Raw genomic sequence first — 16,721 nt, 5'->3', positions numbered from 1 at the left:
CAAGTGCCCTGGGAGAGGCAGGCCGACAGAAGCTGGGACTCGTTGGTGAGCAGATGTCCCAGATGCCACAGGCGGGAACGCTCTGCTGCCGAGACAGCTCTCCTTTTCCGTCTGTTCCCCGCTTGGCCCCTTCCTGGGTTTCTCATCTCTCCATCTCCCCTCCTAGGACCGCCCAGACCTCCCAGTCCAGTGCTCTGCTCAGAGTGGGCTCAGTGCCTTCCCACAGGCATGCTCCCAATCAACCTCTCGCCCTACAAAGGCTCTGAGAAAGGCATTCGCCAGCAGGTGAGCTTTGGGGCACGTAGCAGGAGCACATTAAATCTAAGTACCCCAAACTGGGAAATGCCGTGTGAGTCCTCCAGGTCTCAATTCAATGGCTGTCAGCAAAATAATCATTTCCATCAAAGACATGCTGACAATTCCATATCTCTGTAGTTGATATACAGTATCTACACAAAGAAAAGCCATTGAACATTCTCTCTTCTGCTAAAACATTTTCATGTACACATAGGTGTGCAAGGCCTATGCCAGTATGATCAGAGGTCCACCTGCAACCAGCTGGGATGAGGCCCTCAGGCCAGTGCATCTGCGTCAGAGGAAGACCCCACGCACATATACATCTCATTTACGCCCGTTTCTGGCCCATTCCCCAGTTCAGTACCTGTAGGTGAGGCCAGGCTGCTTCTAACGTTGGTTCGTCTTCCTCTGGGTCAAATTCTGCTCCCGTAGGATTGGAGGAAGGTGGTAATGTTCGAAACATATTAACTGCAAACTAAAATCCACATAGTCTATAATTATAACCAGGGCATTAAAAATATTTACAAAGAACATTAAAAAAAAATCTTAAGTAATTCTAAAGAGAGCTGATTCCAGTGGAATTCTCAAAATTCAGAAGCAGTGTGGGCCCGCAACGAGATTCTGGTCAAAACTGCAGCAGGAGCCCTAGCTAGTTTGGCTCAGTGGATAGAGTGTCGGCCTGAGGACCAAAGGGCATGTACCTCAGTTGCAGGCTCCTCCCGGGCCCAGGCTCTGGTCAGGGCTCATGCAGGATGCAACCAATCGATGTGTTTCTCTCACATCGATATTCCTCTCTGTCTTTCCCTCTCTCTCTAAAAATCAATGAGGATTAAAACAACAACAACAACAAAAACCACCTGCAGCAGGGGTTAAGAACCGAAGACACTGATACATGGCAAATGCCACTTTGTGCTGGGACACCCTGTGACTGATGAAGAGCCCTCTGGAATCCACACTGATGGCGACAGTCAAGACGGGGGACTCCTGAGTGTGCGGCTAGAAAGTCATTCCCAGAGACAGGCTGCAAGAATCATTACAGGACAGCCTGGCTGAGTGCCCAGAGACCTGACAGTTAAGAAGAAAATTCTTTGGGGTTTGGATGGTTTCTCATAGGACTCCTAACCCCTTTCTTGGATCCCCATCTTCACATCACCCTTCACCAGTCCCCTATCCTGGCTTCGTTTATTTTCAACTTCATAAAAATGAATCAATGTGTGTTAGAACAGATGTTTTCTGTATTAAGTTTACGGTTATTTGGAGCATAGGTGTTTTACTGCCTGTATGGTTAATATGAAAAGTTAGCTCTCTAAATAAAGCACAACATAATTGACACATTCGTGACCAGCTACCTTACGGAGTCTGAACCTACCACCGGCCAGTTACAGAGTTGGGCTCTTACAGGTGATCAGAAAAAGCCCTGGCCCCATCACTCCCCAAAGCACAAAATCGAAACACTTGACCTTACGCCAGAGTCCGACTCCATGACAACAATGAGAAGGTATCTGTGGAGGAGAGTCCAGCACGTGCCACCACCCAGCTCATCCTGTCTTCACTGTTACTGATTCTGAACCCCAAACGGTAACATCATTTTTCATGAAGAAAAATGCCTGCTCTTTTAGCCATTGCTGTAACAGCCCCGAGCACCAAGTTTGTTCTCTGTGTCATCTGGAGGATGGGCTGCGGCAGAGCAACTATGATGGGGCGCAGAGACAGGACAGGGGGTGAGGGGAGGGATGAAAAAAATGGTTGGAAATCTAGAAACTAATAGTTGTAAAACATTTGCAGTAAAAAAATGAGTAAAGCTCCTAAGACACAGTAGAAAGAGAAAGAAGTCTGGAACCTGTGAACAAGTTGTGTACAGGGCTCGGGAAGGACCTCCCAGACAACAGGTGATTAACGAACAGAGGCTGTGACAGGTGTTACCAGGTAGTGGGCACATCCTCAATCACTGGCCCCAGGGTACTCCTCTAGGCACCCTGATCCCAAAGCCCGCACAAGACAATAAGGGGCCGTGGAGAGCTTCCACCCCTGCCCCCCGCAAAGGAAAGGCCACACCCTGGGTGGGCACCGTCACCTCCAGGGGGTGCCTTCTAGGGCTAAGAAAGCACAGAGGAGAGGCAGAGGCTGTGACCTTTATGAGGAGTGTGTCATTTGTGATCTGGGGTTTTCTAACCTCTCCCTCAAAGCCAAATGATTGGGGGACTCCAAGAGAGTCACCCAGAGATTGGGGGCTGGTGGATGACAGCCGCAGGCTCAGTGTCCCTGGTGGCAGACGTGTCTATGAACACACACTGCCTGCCTCTCAAAGCCTTCAGAGGCAGGAGATGTGCTGGAGCAGCCCGTGACTCCGGGGTGAACTGCACCTGGAGGGGAACACAGGTGGAGGGATAAAAGGAGCAGTGGGGATGCCCAGGGACTGCCTAGGGAGTGGTCAGTTCACCCAGATGGGGGCTAGAGGTCTGAAGAAAAGGGGAGAAGGCTGCCCCTCTGGATGGGTCTCCAGAGCACAGACATTCCACTCCTTGCCTCACCCACTTTAGGTGCCTCACCTGCCAAGTTGCTCACCGGAGGGTACACATGAGGCTGGAGTCTAGGGTTAAAGCGTTAAACTAGGGAAAACAGCTATAACCAAGATGACAAAAAGGGGCAGGAAAAAAAGGTTCCACAAGTCATGGTTAAAGACAACGGTCAGTTTTAGAGTAGCCCATTATTCAATCAAGCAGTAATGTGAGCATCACTGTGGAGGGAGGTAGTAGTTAGCACCCAATTAGCTGACTTTAAGGAGATCACCCTCATGAATATGGGTGAGCCTCACCCATCAGTTGAAACGCCTTAGGAGTGACACTGTGGTCCCCGAGGAAGAAGGAATCCCATGTGAACAGCTGTCAGCCCTGCCCTAGTCCAGCCTGGCCCTGCCCCACGGTGTTCGCCTCGCCCCGTCACCTCCACAGGTGGAAGACAGTTCCCTGAATGCTCCATCAATCTCTCTGTCTCTACCCGCTGGTCTGCTCTCTGGCAGCACTCTGACAGACTCAGCGGTGGGCTGGCTCTAGTTTCAGGGTGAGGCCCCACGCCCAGCGTTCTGACAACCTTGGCCCATTCCCAGCACCTGTACCTTCACTGAGTTCTAGATGCTGAGCTAGGAGGCTGCAAGGGGACATGGACCAAACTGCTTTTAATGTAGAAGTCCCCTTTTTTGGTATTCTTTAAGGATGATCACCCTAGATCCATGAAGTGTCATTATTAGCCAACTCTAATTGATAAAAAGTTATTTATTTTAGGCAACAAATCTCACTCGCACCGTAATTTCCACCCTTTCCGACAACACTACACTGCAATAATTTAATGCTCATCTCTAGAAAAGGTTAGGAGAGAAGAAGGAAAACAGGAGGCCACTTGGAGTTATTCTTGGGTTTCTAGCCTAGCAACATTTCTTAGCACAAAAGCTATGGGGGTCAAATTTGTTAAGTGCCGTGGTGCTGATGTCCATGTGCTCGAAGGGAGTGTGCTGTCCAGATACACGGAGTTCTGTCTGAGGGAAACACAGAAGGTGACCTTCGTCAATGTCATGCCATGGAAGCCAAAGGGAACCTTGTGTCTACTGTTGGTCTGGGGAGTCTGATGGGATCACACAGGTCCATTGTCCTGCTCAGCTGAGGGGCTTTGATGCAGGTAGTCAGGTCACACAGAGCAGCATGGCCGTGGGGGAGAGCCTCCCCCGGCCTCCTCCCACCCAGAAGCAGGACCCTAGACTGAAAATCCTGCCCTCCAAGCCTCAGTTTCCTCAGCTGCTGAAAGAGGGTAAATCCTCTTTGCACTGGGCACAGGTGAAGTGGAAAAGCACTAAGCATGAAGAGTCACCACATGGGTGGGCGCACGCCTGTGGTCTACACGGCCACTGTGGTGGTGTGGACGGACTCTGTAATATGAGGAAGCACCTGCTTTTACAGCTTTCTTGAAACTCCCACTTGCAGTACTTAAAATCAGTACCAAATTGCTACATTTACTGAATTAGATGCAAACCAAATTATGGAAACTCCTCATGATTCTGTAGTATCACAAAGCCTTTCTATCACTGTAATAGTCACTACCAGGGGGAGTACTAACACATTCGGATCAGAGGTCACTGCAGCACAGGGCACACGTGGAGGTGTGAGACAGAAAGGGATTCGCTCCAGAGAACACTGCTAATCTAATTTCAGAGGTGACGAGGAAGGAAAGGTTGATTATTCAGTTCTTTGTTCACAACCACCAGGGCTATGATAGTGATGCTGTTTTATGCACGCGAGTAGGATTTATAAAGGTGAGTTCACCAAAGCCCAACTTACAGTTCCTCCAGACACTCTTCCTCCTGTAGTAGAAATTCTAAGCTCTGAGTAAGGTTAGGGGTGGAGGTGGGGGGGCAGTGGAAGCCCATCTACAATTTCTTTAAATAAAAAGTTATATTTACTTATAAATAGTACAACGTATGTGTAAAACCAACAGAGGGAGGCAACAGACAGAATATCTCAGCAGGGCCACAGATGCAAACTCAACAAAAACCAAAAATACAAACCTAACGACAACAACCTCACCTCTAATAAGCAACATGAAAACATAACCGATAGGAGTATCCAAGGACACAGCCACTACAATGGCCAGTTAGTTACCAAGCCTAGCGATGGGCACTGAAGAGCTCCCCAACTGGTGACGGGACTGGCCATTCTCTAGGGTGGGGGGATGTCACTTCTCCACGAGGCAGCTCATACACCAAATACAATCTTAAACACAATTCTTATTGAGGCTTTTAATGAACTCAATGGATATAATTTAAACTTTAGGTGGATAATAAAAGTCCTAGGAGCAATCTTAAAGAGAGAGACTGTCTCTTTCTTAGTTGTAAACTTAGTCCAAATCTGCTTTCCCGGCTGAGTTCAGCTGTCATCCTGAGGACACGCGCCACAATTCACTCACTGCTTACTCTCCAGCACCTGCCGCAGGGCGTCACCCACGAGGTCCTCATATACCTGCTGCCACTCACCTTATTAACTGCAATGCCACATAATTACTAAAACCTGTGACCACTTTCCGCCGACACCTAAGATCCCAGTTGCAGGCAACGCTTGTCAGGGAGCCTTTCCCAAGCCCAGATGTAATTGGCTCTGATTTTAAGCTCACCTGTCAGGCAGTACATTTGTCTTAAATATAACCAGATGGCTGGGTCATTCTTGGTTTAACATCTTTCTCCAGTGCCACCTCCCAGGTGATCACACTGCCTGAGTGGCACAGACGAGCACTCAGTAAACAGGGGGTGAAGCAGGGTCCCCCTTTTCCTAACACAACATGGCCACTTTCTGATTGGTATGTTTCATAACAAATTACTGGGCAAGAGCCTTCAAATCACATAGTTTATCTCCAAGTAGATGCCAGAATGTGATATTTAAGAAAAGAACTATTATTAAATTCTTATTTTGAATAGCTTATTTTTATAATCATTCAACTATGTTCTTAAGTAACAAATATATTGTGGAGCCCTAGCCAGTTTTGCTCAGTGGATAGAGTATCGGCCTGCAGACTGAAGGGTCCCTGGTTCGATTCCGGTTAAGGGCACATGCCCGGGCTGCAAGCTCGATCCCCAGTGGGAGGCTTGTAGGAGACAGCCAATCAATGATTCTCTCTCATCATTGATGTTTCTATCTCTCTCTCCCTCTCCCTTCCTCTCTGAAATCAATAAAAATCTCTCTCTCTCTATATATAAAAGGCTAATATGCTAAGTGTCCAACCGTCCGACCAGTCGCTATGACGCGCACTGACCACCAGGGGGGCAGACACTCAACACAGGAGCTGCCGTGACGCACACTGGCCATTTACAGAGAAATGGCACTGCGGACCTGGTGCTCACAAAACAACACTCAGCTTCCCCCAAGTGGAACCAGGCCCTGCCACCACCCCAGAGCAATAGCCCACCAAATTGCAGCCAACGCTGCCGAGACCCCATGGTGCAAAATGCAGCCCACAGCCCAGCCCAGCCTAGCCCAGCCTGGAAACGGTGGCTGTGGGCGCCGGGTAATGACGTCACGTAGCAACCCCCAACTTCTTTTCCCTAGCAATAGGCCATTTAACAATAAATGGCACTGCGGACCTGGCGCCCACAAAGCAACACTTGGCTTCCCCCAAGTGGGAGACAGGCCTTGCCACCACCCTGAAGCAACACCCCACCAAATCGTAGCCAACACTGCTGAGACCCCATGGCACAAAATGTGGCCCACAGCCCTGCCCAGCCTGGAAATGGTGGCTGTGGGCGCTGGGTATTGACGTCATATACCAACGCCCGGCTTCTTCTTCCTAGCGACTAGCCTCCTTGCAGTTTCTTCAGCCCAGGAACACGACTTGCTTTACAGCCAGGTGGAAACATTTTACACTTTAACCAAATGTCTGTGAATCATTTTCCCGCCCAGGAACACGACTTGCTTTACAGCCAGGTGGAAACATTTTACACTTTAACCAAATGTCTGTGAATCATTTTCCCGTGCCTCATCTCATTTGATCCTCACAGAAGTCCTGAAGTAGGTAGATAGGAGACTCGGTGGAATCCTATTTTCTTTTCATTAGCTGGGAAAATGGAGATTTAGAAAGCTTAGAAACTTGACCAGACTGAAAAGAAGTAAGAAATGGTGGACCTTGAAAATGACTTCGGGTTTTCTCACTGCGCAGAATATAGTCAAACACTGCTGCAGTTAAATATTTTACCCTTTGTTCTCCCTGCGTGATCTACAATAATAATCTGCTTCATGTTGACATTTACTGCTGTATTGCTGACAATTACCTGAAAGAGAAGTTGGGGTGCTTCACTGGGCTGGACAAAGTTTAGCTAAATCAGAAAGTGGGTCTAATTAAGCAAGTTTATTTATATATATAAAGCTCTCACTGGCATTAATCGCACCGGTGTGTTTTGATCTGTCTTGTTGATCGTGAATTTGGTTCTCTATTATAGAGAAAGGGCAAATAGCGATATTAAAATATATCTTCTAATTAATTTCTTTTCAATGTGCATGAATTTGTGCACGGGGCCACTAGTCTACACTAATAAAAGAGAAACATGGTAATTGGCGTACGACCGCTACCCTTCCCATTGGCTAATCAGCGTATCCTTATGCAAATTAACTGTCAGCCAAGATGGCGGCCGGCAGCCAGGCAGCTGGAAGCGAACATGAGGCTTGCTTGCTCCAGTGACTGCAGACTCCAACGTTCCCCGCCTGCGCTGCCGGTCTCTGAGCTGGCAGTTTGAAACATTCTAACAAATATAGGCCGGGATCTCAGAGCTGAAGTTATACATTGTTTCGATTATAGAAAGCAAACAAACCAGCAGAGGAAGCCTCAGAGCTAGAGCCAGAGCTAAAGCTGGCCCAGAATAAAAAAGAAAAAAAGAAAAAAAGGAGCGGTTGGGAGCTTCAGTCAATCAGCCCTCAGCCCCTCACCCAGACTGGCCAGGCACCCCAGTGGGGACCCCCACCCTGAAGGGTGTGTGACCAGCTGCAAACAGCCATCATCCCCTCATCCAGGCTGGCCAGGCACCCCAGTGGGGACCCCCACCCTGATCCAGGACACCCTTCAGGGCAAACCAGCCGGCCCCCAGGCCTCTATCCTATATAGTAAAAGGATAATATGCCTCCCAGCACCGGGATCAGCGGAGCCACGAGGCCTCCTGGCACCAGATCAGCGTGACAGGGGGCAGCACCCAAACCCCCTGATCGCCCTGTGGCTCTGTGTGTGACAGGGGGCGGGGCCACAACCTCCCTATCCACCCTGCTCTGTGTGTGACAGGGGGCGGGGCCACAACCCCCCCCCCCCCACCACCACCACAGGCCCTGCTCTGTGTGTGACAGGGTAGAGCCATAACCTCCCCATCGGCCCTGCCCTGAGTGTGACAGTGGCTGCACCCCAACCCCCTGATCGGCCCTGCTCTGTGTGTGACGGGGTAGAGCCATAACCTCCCCATCGGCCCTGCCCTGAGTGTGACAGTGGTGGCGCCCCAACCCCCTGATCGGCCCTGTTCTGTGGGTGATAGAGGGCGGTGCCCTAACTCCCCTATCGGCCCTACTCTGTGCGTGACGGGGGGAGCTCCCCAACCCCCTGATGGGCCTGCTCTGTGCATGACAGGGGGCAGCGCCCAACCCCCTGATTGGCCCTGCTCTGTGCGTGACAGGGTACGGAGCCCCAACCCCCCTGATGGACCCTGCTCTGTGGGTGACAGGGGGCAGCGCCCCAACCCCCTGATTGGCCCTGCTCTGTGCGTGACAGGGGGTGGTGCCGCAACCTCCCCATCGACCCTGCCTTGAGTGTGATAGGGGGCGGTGCCCCAACCCCCCAATCAGCCCTACCCTGAGCGTGACTGAGGGGGGCATTGCAACCTCCCAATCCACCCCAACTCCCCAATCAGCCCTGCTCCGAGCCCGACCAGGGGCTGCACCTAGGGATTGGGCCTGCCCTCTGCCACCTGGGAGCAGGCCTAAGCCAGCAGGTCGTTATCTCCCAAGGGGTCCCAGACTGCGAGAGGGCACAGGCCGGGCTGAGGCCTCCCCCCCCCCCCCCCCCCCCCCCCGCCGAGTGCACAAATTTTTGTGCACTGGGCCTCTAGTATATATATAAAAAAAGATACTGTAGAAATAAAAAGCCTACAAATAAAAAAACCCTAAAACCCTATTAAAGGAAATTTAGTCTTTTTTTAAAACAAAGAATATTTTAATTTTATGACTACTTCACAACTAAATGTACAATACCACCTATATATATAAAAGCCTAAGCGACCATTCGACCGTCTGACCAGTAGCTATGATGCGCACTGACCACCAGGGGGCAGATGCTCAATGCAGGATCTGCCGAGCTGTGGTGACTTGACAGCTGTGGATCTCAGGTGACGCACCAAGAAACAGAGGAGGGAGCCCAATTCCGGGGTGTGTCACTGGAGAACTGCCCTCTTGCAATCCGGGAGGGGAAGGAGGCGAAGGAGAAGCTCAGGTGGGAAGAAGGTGGTTCTCACTGCCACAGGACTCCGCCTGGGTAGAAGGTCTGGGCAGGAACCTGACACTGAGCAGGGTCTTGCCTTAGGCCGATTAGATTCTAGGCTAAGTAAATCCTGTTTGCTAAATAATTGCATTTTTCAGCTAAATGCCCACAAGTTGTCAGTTACTGCTAAGCTTAGGGTAAAGTGAGATGAAAGCAATTCAGATACAGAAAGTGATATAATATTGGAAGAGAGGAGGGAGCCCGATTCTGGGGTGTGTCCCCCGAGAACCGCCCTCTTGCAATCTGGGACCTCTCAGGGGATGTCAGAGAGCCGGTTTCGGCCCGATCCCTGCAGGCTAGGCTGAGGGAGGACCCCACTGGTGCACAAATCTGTGCACTGAGCCTCTAGTCTTCAGATAAGCATGAAAATATGCTACTCATTTATAATTATTTGTATGTTTATTCTTTATTTTTAATTTTTGAGTTTAAAATTAGATTACTTGCACAAGATAAGCAATGACTTGTAATATAGCAGTTCCTTCAATAACATCATTTTGTCCCACATTGTTTTGTTATAATTTTTTTTGAGTAAAAACAACAACACTGTTTCTTGTCTGGGGCCTCTGTCTGTGGAGTGTGCCTGGTGTTCCTGATCTGCATGGATTTTCTCCAGGAACTCTGGTTTCCTCCTGTATCACAGAGCTGTGCATGGGAGGTGAATGGTGTATCTACACAATCCCAGTGTGAGTATAGTGTGAGTGGGTGTGAGGTCACCTGCGATGGGAGGGCATCCAGAGTGGACCCATCTATGTGCCCTGATCAGCCAGGAGAAACTTCAGCTACCTGTGGCAGTCAACTGGAATTGGCAGGTTAAAAAATAATTATCTGCTGAAACCGGTTTGGCTCAGTGGATAGAGCGTCGGCCTGTGGAATGAAAGGTCCCAGGTTCGATTCCAGTCAAGGGCATGTACCTGGGTTGCGGACACATCCCCAGTGGGGAGTGTGCAGGAGGCAGCTGATGGATGTTTCTCTCTCATCGATGTTTCTAACTCTCTATCCCCCTCCCTTCCTCTCTGTAAGAAATCAATAAAAAATATATATTAAAAAAAAAAATAATTATCTGACTTGTTTTTATTCACCATTCTTAGATGTCTGTATAGCTCACATTTATTTCAATGTTTAATGTTAGAAATGTTTTGGGTCTTCATTTAAAAACCTGGTGATGTTTCTGTGACTAGAAATATGCCACAGGACCTTAACTCTTGCTTTTATCATTAGCCTAGGGTACAACTGGTTTTGTTATACTACATTGTTTCACTTAAAGTCAGTTTCCAGGAACCTATTGATGACATTGAGGACTTAAGGTACTTTTAATTTAATTCAATCAGTGTTAAAGATAACACTGAATTTGGAAGTTTCTCTTAGGTGATTTACTCTGGACCAAAGGTTAGTTCTGCATAGATTCTGAATGATGTATATGCCCCAACATTTTGTTATGAAAAATACCAATCAAAAAAGTTTAATCTTCTAGAGAATAGCTATGTAGCTACCAGTTAGATTTTACATTTACACTCTCATGTATTTGCTTTCCACATATTCTGATCTTTTTTTTTGCAGTAAAATGTGAGAAAGTTTAGGAATGCTTTAGAATAGCAAAACTATATATTCTGTAGCCTACATGATATAAATAAACTGAAAAGGGAAGTTTCAGAGCTCAAGTACTGATTTCCCAGTCATATATGTATAGCCAACCATTTTCATGCTATGTCCCTAGCCATATACTATATGTATATAGTTATGGAATTACAAATGATACAAGTAGCCTTTGATCAGTATATCTTTTTAGAATCATTGCTGCATGAAGTTGTGTTGATTATTATAAATAAAGCAGAGACTTATACTGAAGAGTAATAGGAATGGGATTTACCCTACCTCCTGACCAAAAACCTGGGAAAAATATATGGAATTATGGCTTTCAAGACCCTGGTTTGGCCGAGACCAGTTTGGCTCAGTGGATAGAGCGTCGGCCTGCGGACTGAAGGGTCCCAGGTTCGATTCCGGTCAAGGGCATAAACCTGGGTTGTGGGCACATCCCCAGTGGGAGATGTGCAGGAGGCAGCTGATCGATGTTTCTCTCTCATCGATGTTTCTAACTCTCTATCCCTCTCCCTTCCTCTCTGTGAAAAATCAATAAAATATATTAAAAAAAAAAAAAAAGACCCTGGTTTGCAGATGAAGGATAGAGACCCTGAGAACTAGGAAACAGTGAGGTGAGTCCTACGACTGCCCAGATTCCTGCCTAGATAGAACTTCCAGGTTGCAGCACAGGGAGAAAGAACCCAGGAAGAGCCCAGCAGACAACGGTGGTTAGAACTTGCAAGGCAAAGGCCCAGAGAGAAGAGAGCTGCAGAGAGAGAACACTGAGATTGCAGAGGCCCCCCTCAACTCGATAAGCACACCTTTCAAAATCAAAAGCAAAAGAAAGACCTTTCAAACATATTAAAGAAAGTCCTTCAGTCAGAAGGAAAACTAATCCCAGGTGGGTTTCTGGATTCAGAGAATGGAGTGAAGAACACTGAAAATGGCCCTGGCCAGTGTTGCTCAGTTGGTTGAGCATCGTCCTGTGCACTGAGGTGGCCGGTTCAATATGCTGGGAGCTGTGGGTTTCATCTCTGGTCAGAGCATATGCCCAGAGTGCAGGCTTGATCCCCAACAGGGGGAATACAAGAGGCAGCTGATCGATGTTTTCCTCTCTCACTGATATTTCTTTCCCTCTTCTTTCTTCTCTCTCTGAAATCAATGAAAACATATTAAAAAGTAAAAGAACACTGAAAAAGGAAGTATCTGGGAAGTATAATACGTTTTAAAAATTACTTAAATCTCTTTAAAAGATAATTATTTAAAAATAAAAATTAATATATTGTGGGGTTTATAACATATGAAGAAGTAAAATGTATGCCAACAATAGTAAAAAGGCTGGGAGAGAAGAAATGGAAGTGTGTTGTCGTAAACTTATATTCTATGTGAAATAGTATGTTATCACTTGAGGGAAGTTAAAGATGTATTCGAGAAAAGTTAAATAAATGAGATCAAACAATAACAGTTATAGTTAAAAAGCCAACAAAGGAGATAAAATGGAATCATAAGAAGTACCCAGCTGACCTAAAAGAAAGCAGAACAAAAGAAAAAGGGAACAGAGAACAGATGGGACAAATAGAAAAAATATAGCAAGATGGCAGATTTCAACTTAACACATCAATACTCACATTGAAAGTAAATGGCTTGAACGCTCTTATCAAAAGGTCGAGATTGTCTGACTGAATAAAAAAGCAACACCCAACCAAAAAAATAAATGTGGAAAAAGACATATCACACTAACACTAGTCAAGAGAGAGCTGGAGTGGCTACAGTAACATCAGACAAAATAGATTTTGGAGTAAATAATATCATCAGGGATAAAGAAGATCATTGTATAATGATAAAAGAGTTAATTCAACTAATAAATAATACTAATATTTATACCAAATAACATGAAGTAAAACCTGATAGAACTTCAAGAAAAAATAGACAATAAACAATTAGAAATAGAAAATAAACAGCCTCAATTACAACAGTACCCAAAAATAAAAAACTTACTTATGAGTCTAAAACAGCCGTGGGCAAACTACGGCCCGTGGGCCGGATCCGGCCCATTTGAAATGAATAAAACTAAAAAAAAAAAAAGACCGTACCCTTTTATGTAATGATGTTTACTTTGAATTTATATTAGTTCACACAAACACTCCATCCATGCTTTTGTTCCGGCCCTCCGGTCCAGTTTAAGAACCCATTGTGGCCCTCGAGTCAAAAAGTTTGCCCACCCCTGGTCTAAAACGATACATGTCAGATCTGCATGCTGAAAACTATAAAACAAAGAAGAGCAAAATGGGGAGATACACTGTGCTCATAGACGGAAAGATTCAATATTGTTAAGCTATCAATTCTCTCCAAATCTACATATTCAATGCAATCCAATCAAAACCCCTGATGGATATTTTGTAGATAATGACAAGTTGGTTCTAAAATTTATATGTAAAGTTAAAATAATTAGAACAGACAAACATTTTTGGAAGAGAGTGGGAGAATTCATACTACCTGATCTCAATATTTACTATAAAGCGACAATAATGAAGACAATATAGTATCAGTGAATAGATTCCTAGATCAATGGAACAGAATAAAAACTTGCAAATATGGTCAAATGATTGTTGAGAGAGGTGCAAAGGCAATTCAAAGGAGGATGGTTAATCTTTTCAACAGTTTTCCACAAATAGAATATCTGGACATCCACATACCAAAAAAATGAATCTCAAAGTGGATCATGGACCTAAATGTGAAATACAGAACTGTAACACTTTTAGAAGAAAATCTTTGTGAACTTGGGTTAGACAAAGACTTCTTAGATGTGATAACAAAAGTACTACTCGTGAAAGAAACAAATAATAAATTAGACTTTATTTAAGTGAAAAACTTTGTAAAAGACACTGTTAATGTAAAAAGACAACCCACAGATGGAGAAAATATTTGCAAATCACATAACTAGCAAACAATTTCTACCCAGACTATGTAAAGAAGTCTCAAACTCAGTAACAAGAAAACAAGCTAATTAAAACCCCAGCAAAGGATCTGGATAGACACCTTACCAAGGAAGATACACAAATGATAAATAAGCACAGGACAGAATGCCCAGCATCAATAATGAATCGGGAAATGCAAATGAAAGCCAAGTTGAAACAAATGGACTGATGACACCAAATGCTGACGAGGCTGTGGAGCCACCAGAACTCACACACTGTGGGTGGGAATGCAAAGATGGGTCAGCCACGTTGTGACAGTTTGGTGGTTTCTCAGAAAGTTCAACATACACTTACAATATGACCAACAATCCCACGCCTTCTTGTTTACCCAAGTAAAATAAAAACCTATGTCCAAAACTTATACATGGATATTTATAATAGTTTTATTGCCAAAAACTCGAAATAATCCAACTTTTCCTCAACTAGAAAATGGATAAACTCTGGTACTTCTATAAAATGAGAAACTACCAAGCAATGAAAAGGAATGAACTATTTATACATCAACATCATGAATGACTCTCAAACACATTATGCCAAGTGAAAGAAGCCAGACTCCATTTATATGACATTTTGGAAAAGACAAAATGACAGGACTGGAGGACAGATGGGTGGTGGTCAGGGACAATGGAGAAGGGAAAGGCCTGATTACAAAGGAGTAGCATATAGCACTTTATTGGAAGGGTAATGACTATTCTCTATCTTTTTAAAAAAATGTTTTTATTGATTTTAGGAAGAGAGGAAGCGAGAGCGAGAAACACTGATCAGCTGCCTCCTGCACGCCTCACACCAGGGATCAGACCCACAACTCTTGCCATTCGCAACAGCATGGATGGACATGGAGAGCACTATGCTAAGTGAAATAAGCCAGTCGGAGAAAGACAAATATCACATGATCTCACTCAGTTGTGGAATATAATGAACATAGACTGATGAACAAAAATAGATACAGAGATAGAGCAGCCTCGAACAGACTGTCAAACTACAGCCGGAAGGCCGGGGAGGGTTGGGGGGCAGGAGGGGAGGGTAAGAGATCAACCGAAGGACGTGTATGCATGTATATAAGCATAACCAATGGACATAAGACACTGGGGGGTAGGGGAGGCCAGGGGATTGTCAAGGGCGGGAAAAAAAGGAGACATATGTAATACTCTTTGTAATACTTTAAGCAATAAAACAATTTAAAAAAAGAAAGAAAAAAAAGATTAAAAAAATAAATAAAAGTCACAGTATTATCTAAAAAAAAAAAAAAATTCCAGGAGGATTATAAAGTGTATTGTGAACAAGAAAATATAACAGTATGAGGAGAAAATATCAGAGATTTTTCTTTGTGATTCTGGAGTTTGGGAGGCTTTCCAAAGTAATTGAGAATTGAAATTAGTAAGAGAAAAAGATATTCCCCAATTTTCCTTAATGTAAATGGGTAAGGTTTTAGAGTATTTACCATTCAGTATATGTACCTGTGACTATTCTTCAGGTGTGAGTTTGGGGAAGGAACCTACTCGGCCTTCACAGCCCTAGTCTGACAATACACTGATAAATTTGGAACTTTAAAGAGTTAACAATAATATATTAAAACTAGAGCCCAGTGCATGACATTTGTGCACTGGGAGGGGGCGGGTCCCTCAGCCCAGCCTGCACCCTTTCACGGTCCAGCAGCCATCAGTTGGACATCCTCAGCACTGCCACGGAGGCGGGAGAGGCTCCCACCACTCACCGCTGCGCTTGCCAGCCATCAGCCCGGCTTGTGGCTGAGCGGTGCTCCAGCTATGGGAGCACACTGACCACCAGGGGGCAGCTCCTGTGTTGAGTGTCTGCCCCCTGGTGGTCAATGCACGTCATAACTACTGGTTGTTGCCCTGTTCGTTCGATTTGCATACAGACAGTCTTCGGGTTATGTCAGACTCGACATATATCGTTTTGTGGTTACGTCGCCATCTCCCATTTATTTATAAAAATAAAAAAAGTTCCATCATTTCAACGTATGTACATATGTGCTTTATGTTTTTTATGATTTATTTACTACAAGGTCAGGAATTGTTATCTTTCTTTTAATTTTTTTACTGTTTCACTTCATTACTGCTGTGTATGTGCTCCATGTGAGTGACGTAGGTGCTAATGTAGGTGGATTCCGACTTACGGCGAAAATCGTGTTACGTCAAGCCGTAGGAACGGATCTCCGATGTAACCTGAGGACCTACTGTATTACCCTTTTATTATATAGGATAGTCAAGATGATCTCAATTCCTGACATAATAGATTGTGAAGTACAAAAATAACATCATTTTCATCTTCTTTTCCAAAGCAAACATATAAAAGTGAGAAATAAACACATTTTAGGTCAATAAGTCTAGTCAATTCTGAAATATATAGCTTTGAGCGAGGGGAGAGGGGAGAGAATCACTGAATGTAAGGAGTTCAATGAAAATAAGAATTTAAAATTTTATCTTAAGCAACAAGGACTCCCTAATAGCTGAGGACTACTAATTTCAAAGGCAGATAAAATAGCAATAATTCAAAAAGAATGAGAAACGAGTTCAGTGCCAAACAGTAAGTTTTAATAACTTTAGGCCTCGTATGAAATGTTTCCAGGTGGTACCCACTAAGGTCAATGCAAAGAACCTGAAACAGGCTGTAAAGTAGGAGACAGCAGAGGACTGAGATTTGGGGGCGGAATGAAACCAGCCATGAGTTAACTGTAGGACAGAGTTGGGTGTGTCTTGACATGGCACTGACAGATGGAGGCCGGCTCAGCCAATCAGGATGGACTATCCTGATACCAGCTGGGTCCTATCACTATCTGCACTGAACCCACCACTAGAATTT

At 45.3% G+C, this 16,721-nt stretch overlaps 1 protein-coding gene across 6 annotated transcripts in view; it reads right to left on the bottom strand.

Annotated features, from left to right (window-relative positions):
* The window catches only part of LOC139010083 (serine/threonine-protein phosphatase 2A 56 kDa regulatory subunit gamma isoform-like), a 137,792-nt gene that overhangs the window by 32,834 nt on the left and 88,237 nt on the right, over positions 1–16,721 (bottom strand). For all 6 annotated transcript variants that reach the window (XM_070414190.1, XM_070414195.1, XM_070414202.1 and 3 more), the window contains one exon: positions 662–772. In XM_070414190.1, the coding sequence (XP_070270291.1) occupies positions 662–772 (111 nt within the window). The remainder of the gene's footprint in view (positions 1–661; positions 773–16,721) is intronic.

This window comes from Myotis yumanensis, unplaced genomic scaffold, assembly GCF_028538775.1.
Source record: "Myotis yumanensis isolate MYYU_CA2020_CCGP unplaced genomic scaffold, mMyoYum1.0.hap1 SCAF_1, whole genome shotgun sequence".
NCBI classification, from domain to species: domain Eukaryota; kingdom Metazoa; phylum Chordata; class Mammalia; order Chiroptera; family Vespertilionidae; genus Myotis; species Myotis yumanensis.
The sequence above is the reverse complement of the archived record's forward strand: the minus strand, read 5'-3'. Positions and strand labels throughout refer to the sequence as shown.